General features: G+C 37.0%; 1 protein-coding gene across 1 annotated transcript; it reads left to right on the forward strand.

Moving 5' to 3' along the window:
* Nucleotides 1–2393: 2393 nt before the first annotated feature.
* Nucleotides 2394–6159, forward strand: LOC149000806 (uncharacterized). Its single transcript, XM_089139777.1, has 7 exons — nt 2394–2849; nt 2962–3166; nt 3272–3362; nt 4173–4318; nt 4443–4689; nt 4776–5063; nt 5146–6159. Exons 1-7 carry the CDS (start codon nt 2615–2617, stop codon nt 5869–5871), a joined length of 1938 nt encoding a protein of 645 aa, XP_088995903.1. The 5' UTR covers nt 2394–2614; the 3' UTR covers nt 5872–6159.
* The last annotated feature ends 1696 nt before the right edge of the window (nt 6160–7855 follow it).

Consider the following 7855-nt stretch of genomic DNA (forward strand, 5'->3'; position numbering starts at 1 on the left):
TCTTCTAGCATTGCCAGTTTGGGATAAACGTTATAAATGCAATCCTTCATATCTGGTAGGGTTGTGATATGGATACCATGTCAGATATAGTTGTGATGAAAACGATCAGAGTAAGGAATAGAACACAAGGTCCAGAAAAAGAATGCAAAACTCGTGTCCATAAGACCATAAAAAATGAATTAAGCCATTGGAATGAATTATTTTTCAATCAAAATAAACCTAATAGAGAAACTAGAAAGAAAAAAAATAGCTTAACCATAAATTTCAAGAAAAGCAAATCACAAACAAATTAAATAAAGAATGCAAAACAAGGTGACCTTCATGTTATAAGGAGATTACATTTGTAAGTTAGGATTAAAAGATGAACTTGCATGGAGGAGGTTTCTTGGAATCCATTGATTCATGGATGGTTTAAATTGATCATGCATGTGAATTCTAATGGAAACTCAAACATAGGGGTGTAAACGGACCGGATTCGGATCGGATAGTGGTATATCCATATCCGCATCCTATGATATTCGGGGGATTCGGATAAACTCAAACAACGGATGTAATCGGATAGTTATTTTCTTAAATAGATTCTTCTAAATGGGCATGAATATAGATTGAATACAAGTTTTCAACTACATATTTACATCTTTATCTTTTTATTTGTGAGGGCTAAGTATGGAATTTAAGAATTTAACAACTTTGGTAGCTATTTTAGTAGAAAATCTAGAAAAATAGTCACATATCATAGGTAAAATTTATAAAAATAAGTATAATAAATCTAAATAAGTAACTTAATCGGAGAGTTTACGGACGGATAATATTCGGAAAAAGGGGTACACACTATCCGCATCTTATTAATAATCGGACGCGGATACCCCTAAACGGATGCGGATGCGATTCGGCATTTACCTAGCCTCAAACAACAGGGTTGTAGGTTAGATTAATAAGAGATTCATTTGTAAAAGATATTGTGGATTCATTTCGAGTTTTTATAGGAGTTTGTACAAACTATGAGACTGAGCCATGTATGCTTCATTGTCACGGTAAAAAACCTTAGGTTAAATATGTTTGGTGGAAAGTAACTCTCAGCAACTATGGTAATGACATTTCAACTCCAGAGAATTTTGTTGTTTGCGATGCAACGATGGAATATATTATTTTCTTTCTTAGGGTTTAGGGTTTAAGGTTTAGGAGTTTAGGTTTGATTTGACGTCTCAACTAAATATCTAATTGCAAAAAAACTTAGGTTAAATATTACTTTCTTTCTCTCTTTCTTTTTTTTAATCTTTACATTATGTTGGAAAAAGATTACAACTGATTTCTCAATCAATTGTTAGAACAACATTACAAAAACTCTCACCCAATCCCTAAAGTGAAAATCTCAAATCTCACACATAACTCATAAGATAACATAAATTGCATATTTACAAACCTTAACATAGTAAAATCATTTGCTTCCATGATTTGAGTGGAAAGTTACTCAACAGCTATGGTAATGACATTTCAACTCAGGAGAATTTTGTTGCTTGCGATGCAAAGATGGAATATATATTTTTTTTAACGCATTTTCACCATGTATAGGAAGAAGATTACAACAAAACTCTTAACCAATTGTTAGAACGGCATTACAAAAACTCTCACCCAATACCCTATAGTAAAAATCTCAAAATCTCATAGCAAACCCATAAAGGGGTTATTTAGTTACATTAGTCTTGAAATTTCAAATTTAGAGATTTCAAATCTATGGAGTCATAATTCATAAAATTAACTGTTTGTTTAATCTAAATTTGTGAAAATTTCACTATGAAAAACTATTTGATCAACTTGATTTTTGTGAATATGCAAATATTTAGTGCTTTTATAGTATAGGTGAAATCTTTACCACATATTCATAAATCTACAGATTCACATTTTTAGTGTAAAAAATGAATCTCAAGATTTCATGAATTCGAAATTTTTCACAACTAAACGAGTATAAATCTCACATCCATGTAACCAAATAGAACCTAGGATAACATAATGTACATATTTACAGACCTTAATCGGATAAAACCCTTTGCTTTCATGATAAATCTCGCGAATCAAATTATTCGAGTGACCCATTAAAATACATTGATATAAATCCATCTTTGAAATCGACTACAAAGGATTTAGGTCATGGTGGTGTGTGGTTCAGTGATTCAGGGGATTTGAGGTAGGTGTGGATTTGACGTCTCAACTAAATGTCTAATTGCATTTGGAAAAAAAAAAAAACGAAAAGAGAGAAATAATTCTTCAATTTCTTGTCTCCTTGTCATTAATCGTAGAGACATGCTTCTACCACAACAAGGAATCTGAGTTGCGTGAGGTATGGGAAAAATGGAAAGCGTTTCTCAAGTGGCTTTTTGTGTGTGATAATTGATATGGACCGGATATTTTTTTTTATTTTTTTTCTCTTATCTGTTTGAGCGAATTTTGATTATAAAATCAAAAATAATTTTTCTTGCATGCAACTTGTTCGTTGTTATGTTCCTCCCTTCGAAGGGACGGAACCGTAACATAAAAAGTCAAAAACAAGAAAAAATCTATATAATGAAAGGATTTCAGATTCTCACTTACAGTAATCATCGTTCGTAGAGAAGCCATGAGAAATCTGAAGAATTCCTCCTCGTCCTTTCGCTTTCTCTTCTTCTTCTTCTTCATCTTCCATTCTGCTTCTGGAAAAACAACTCTTCCTGGTTACAAGAATCCAAGACTTTCGATCGAACACAGAATCTCAGATCTCCTTTCTCGGATAACAGTCCATGAAAAGATCGGTCAAATGGCTCAAATTGACCGCTCCGTTGCCTCTCCAGATGTTCTAACAAATCATTCTATCGGTTCGTTCCTTGTTGCTTCAATTGAGCTCTGTTTTTTTTTTTCTTGTGTTTCTTTGAAGGTTAAGCAGAGATGAAGAATTGATGAACTAGGTTTTCTTTTCTTTTTCATCAGGAAGTGTGTTGAACGGTGGCGGAAGTACTCCGGCGCCACGTGCTACTCCTGCTATGTGGGCGGACATGATCGATGAGTTCCAGAAATCTGCCATGTCAACTAGGCTTGGAATTCCGATAATGTATGGCACTGATGCTGTCCATGGCCATAATAACGTCTTCGGCGCTACGATTTTCCCTCATAACGTCGGCCTTGGAGCTGCAAGGTTTCTTTGAATCTCGCTGATCTTCGTCTTTCTTTAGATCGAATTGAAATGATTGGCGAATATTCACTTGTTTTCTCACTTTCTTGTTCTGTTCTTCTCTTGTAGGGATGAGAATTTAATGGTGAAGATCGGAGAAGCCTCTGCTTTGGAGGTTCAGGCCACCGGAATTCCTTATGCTTTCGCTCCCTGTGTTGCCGTAAATTCCCTCTCGCTCCCTCCAATCTTTAATAAAAAAAGGGAAATTTTCAAAACTACCCTTGAGTTATCCGAGGTAGACTTGAATGTTACGCATTAACTGCTAGCACATGCTGCTAACGAATTTCAATCTCTACTTTTGGCAGCACTTAAATGGGATGCCAATGGTTTGGGCAGATTTCCTAGCTAGGGAGGCTTCTGTCTATCATCCTGGTTGTGTAGTGTGTTGCCAACTATAGTTCTTTTGTTTTTTAATAAAATATTTATTAACCAAAAAACAAAATGCCCAGTACTGAAGTTAAACTAGGAGACATATAGCAAATTTAAAACTATGAACTCTGCTTTTCCCGAAAAAGCTTGTATCCTGCGCATTTAATGCGCCGGATCATCAAGTCGAAATTTCGGCTGTAGGATCCAAAATTTCAATCAAAATTCTGATCCCACCGCCCAAAATGCATGGCTTGATGGTCCTGCACATTTATGGCGCTGGACCCAAGCAAGATCCCTGCTTTCCACTTCTTATTTTTTCTTTCTTTTACGCCTTTGCCTTCTCTAGGTTTGTGGATTCGAGAGGATGAAACAGCAACTTCAAGTGAATTTTTATTATTTAAAATTTTTAACTTGATTTCTTAATAGCAAAGGGTATCTTTTCCCATAAACTAAGTAAATTAGGTATCTCCAGGGGGCGTTGAAAATTTGTCTGCCATGATTTTGTTTTGAAAAATGATTCCCATTTGAGAATTATTTAATTAATAAATTCTTTCAATTATTGTTATTTAAAAAATTAAGATTTTATTTGTGTGGGACCCAGGTTTGTAGAGATCCAAGGTGGGGTCGGTGCTACGAGAGCTACAGTGAGGATACACAGATCGTAAAGAGCATGTCTAAGATCATACTGGGCCTACAGGGCTACCCTCCTCTCAATCATACACTCGGTTACCCCTTCGTCGCTTCTGGGTATTCTAATTCTCCATTCCACCCTTTTTTTTTGTTTGTTAATTTCTGAAAATCAAAATTAGTCAATGAAAGGGGTCCCACATGTTCTATTCAAGATTCCAATTTAATGTTTGGACATTTTCAGTGGTAGAAAAGTTTTGGCTTGTGCGAAACACTACGCAGGCGACGGTGGGACCCAAGGAGGTGTCGACGAGTACAACACGATATCCACATATGATGACCTGTATCGCATCCACATGACGCCTTATATTGACGCAATCGCCATGGGTGTATCTACCATCATGGCTTCTTACTCTAGCTGGAATGGCGTCAAGATGCATGCCAACCCATTCCTCCTTACTCGCATTCTCAAACAAGAGATGTCCTTCCAGGTAGCACCAAAGTTTCGTACTATCTATCTGAATTGTCATTTCTACCCTTGAACCTTATCCTGATTAGTGAAACATGTTCGGCGCAGGGTTTGCTCATATCAGACTGGGAAGCAGTGGATCGGATCACCAACCCACCCGGTTCCCACTACAAAGAAAGCCTGAAAGCAGCCATTAACGCCGGAATCGACATGGTCATGATCCCTTACAAGTACGAGCAATACCTTACAGGCATGACGGAGCTTGTCTCCTCCGGCGAGATTCCGATCAGCAGGATTGACGATGCTGTAAGGCGAATCCTGAGGGTGAAATTCGTCGCTGGGCTTTTCGAACGGCCCATGGCTGATCGTTCCCTCCTCTCCATGGTTGGACATGAGGTTAGTGCAAAATCATACTTGACTCAACCCTAACCCTAACAGTAATTTCATTGGATTAATGTTTTATTATTTGGAATCACAGAATCATAGGGAATTGGCAAGAGAAGCTGTGAGGAAGAGCTTAGTGTTGTTGAAGAACGGAAAGGGAGAGGACAAGATGCTTCCTTTGAACAAGAATGCACACAAGGTGCTTGTGGTTGGGTCTCATGCGGACAACATCGGCTACCAATGTGGAGGTTGGAGTATTTCATGGCAGGGAAGCTCAGGCAACATCACCAAAGGAACAACAATCTTAGAAGGCATCAAGAGGGCTGTGAGTAAGCGGTCTCGGGTTGTGTTCCAAGAAAAACCCGACAAGCAATTCGTTAACCAGAACCGGGATTCCTCCTATGCAATCGTGGTTGTTGGTGAGCTTCCATATGCAGAGACCGATGGTGATAGCAAAGAGCTCCGGCTAGCACTGGATGGTGAGGAGACTATAAAGACTGTGTGCGAGGAAGTGAAGTGTCTGGTTATCATTGTGTCGGGTCGGCCCGTGGTGATAGAACCTTATGTGGGCATGATGGAATCACTAGTGGCTGCTTGGCTTCCAGGGACTGAAGCAGGAACAGGGATTGCTGATGTTATATTTGGAGATTATGATTTCCAGGGTAGGCTTCCAAGGACATGGTTCAGGCGTGTGGATCAACTGCCAATGAATTTTGGAGACCCACATTATGACCCATTGTACCCAATCGGGTATGGACTCCAGATGGGTATCCAACCACGCAAAAGAGACACTACTATGTCATCCTCTTCATCCATTTGATTGGCAAGAGAATGTGTACATAATTAGTTACATGAGGCATATTGATTGTTGTAAACTACTTGTTTCAATGACTATTGTCATACTTAACCTGGGGGTTTAGAAGCTCAGGGGAGGGCAGAGGAGAAAAGTGTGTAATGTTGACTCAAACCTAAGACCTCTTTAGTCTTATGACCTCTGCATAAGAGTCTCCTAATTCCATAAGCATATCCACCATCAACAATGAGCTTTTGTTATAGTAATACAATGTTAGCCATCAATTTACAATATGGAATATTTTTTTTTAAATTCGTTAGTTATCAGCTACAAACAGATTTGGAAAAGGAAACACACATGAGAGATTTTTACATGTTATTATTTTGTTTATCAAATGGTATATTTTCAATAGATGGATAAGCTACTGGTAGCTCTTGCACAGAATCATGACATTTTTTTTCTTATTTCTATAAGTATTTTAATCAATTTGAGTAAGGGGTATTTGTAATTTTTTTTTTTAAGAATAGTAAATATAATTGATTGTAGCTCTAGGGATCTATATGTAATTTACTCAATGCACTAATTAAATTTAAATATTAAGTCAAGTTGAGCTTGAGCTCTATGAGGAATAATAAAATACTAGTAATTGGAATAGGGGCTTAGATATTTAACTTAAACCATCTATTGGTTTTCCATTCACTTTTCAATAGACTAAGAGCTACTTGTCATCATATGAGTAATGAGGGGTTGCTCTAGCATTTTTACTAGTTGAATAGATTGTTGTTTTTTTCATCAATAAAATAAAACAAAATAAATAAATAAATAACAGAAAGATTGTTGGTTTTCTAGCTTATCCAATTTATGGGTACTTCCCCATATGTATGGAGAGGGCTGATTAGGGATCTAATATTTTGTCAAATAAGTAATGGTCTTTTAGTTAATTTTTTTTCATGTCAAAATTTAGTTAGTATAGCTCAATTAAGCTCGATTAGAAAGTCCAATTAAGACCAAATTAAAGTAGCTTGTTTAAGGCTTCGAATCGATATGGTCTAGGACCGAACCAGACCGATTATTAAATAAATCGTAGACAGTCTAACCTTTATGGGTTGATAGGCTTGACCAAAACCAGCCTGGTCCAACCCATTGACACCCTTAGTAATATACATTTTATATAAGAATCCCTATGCCACCTGATTGATATCCAGTTCATTTTTGAGAAGTCTATTTCCTTGTGGATGTGTGACATGTGTTCTAACATCATATCAAAAGGTGGATGTCCATTTAGAAGTTATATCAAAAGGTTGTGATTAAATTTAAAAAAATTGGCGTGACTTGTTAATAGACTTCAACACTTTGATATGATGTTAGGGCACATGTCACATGTCCACAAGGAAATGGACTGGATAAAATTCATATGCCTGCTACCCCATCCCCACCCTCCCAAAAAAAAAAAAAAAAAAAAAATGCTCAAAGGTGCTCTCCCTTTATAACTCATGGCTTCCTTTGTTAGTGACTCTTCTCTATATTTTTTTTGGATTAAAAGTAAATATATTGAAAAGATTGGCAAGAGGGGCTCAAAGCCTTTCAATTAGGGACTTTGCTTAGTCCTACTGTCAAGCCAAACATCTTGGGCTATAAAATTCAAAATTTCAATCGATATTTCGATCTTGACCATTGAAATTCAAATGTTGAGATTTCAGATTCGATGGATTGAAATCTTGCTTGATGATAAATGTGCACGACTGAAGCAATTTCGCTCTATTAAAAGCATAAAAAAGCCACAAAGTGACTTTGATTGTCTTACTTGCCAAAGATAGGATCTGCCTAGCTATAGAATCTGCAATGTCAGACTCGATTGTTGGGAATTCGGATCATCACCCTGTTAGGGGAGCATAGAGTGCTCCCCGACGGTTTACCACCACAAAATTGGTGGGCCCCACATATAAAAAATATAAAACACAAAAAAAAAAAAACTCCCATCACCCAACCCCTAGCCCCCTGTAATTTGTGG

Source organism: Hakea prostrata, chromosome 11 (assembly GCF_041222555.1).
Source record: "Hakea prostrata isolate BN-2017 chromosome 11, UWA_Hpros_2, whole genome shotgun sequence".
Lineage (NCBI taxonomy): Eukaryota > Viridiplantae > Streptophyta > Magnoliopsida > Proteales > Proteaceae > Hakea > Hakea prostrata.

Excerpts from the sequence above, each read along its gene's own strand:
- LOC149000806 (XM_089139777.1), top strand. The coding sequence starts at position 2,615 with ATGAGAAATCTGAAGAATTCCTCCTCGTCCTTTCGCTTTCTCTTCTTC. Across the intron at positions 2,850-2,961 it reads TCTAACAAATCATTCTATCG|GAAGTGTGTTGAACGGTGGC; the intron begins GTTCGTTCCTTG and ends CTTTTTCATCAG. Across the intron at positions 4,690-4,775 it reads AACAAGAGATGTCCTTCCAG|GGTTTGCTCATATCAGACTG; the intron begins GTAGCACCAAAG and ends TGTTCGGCGCAG.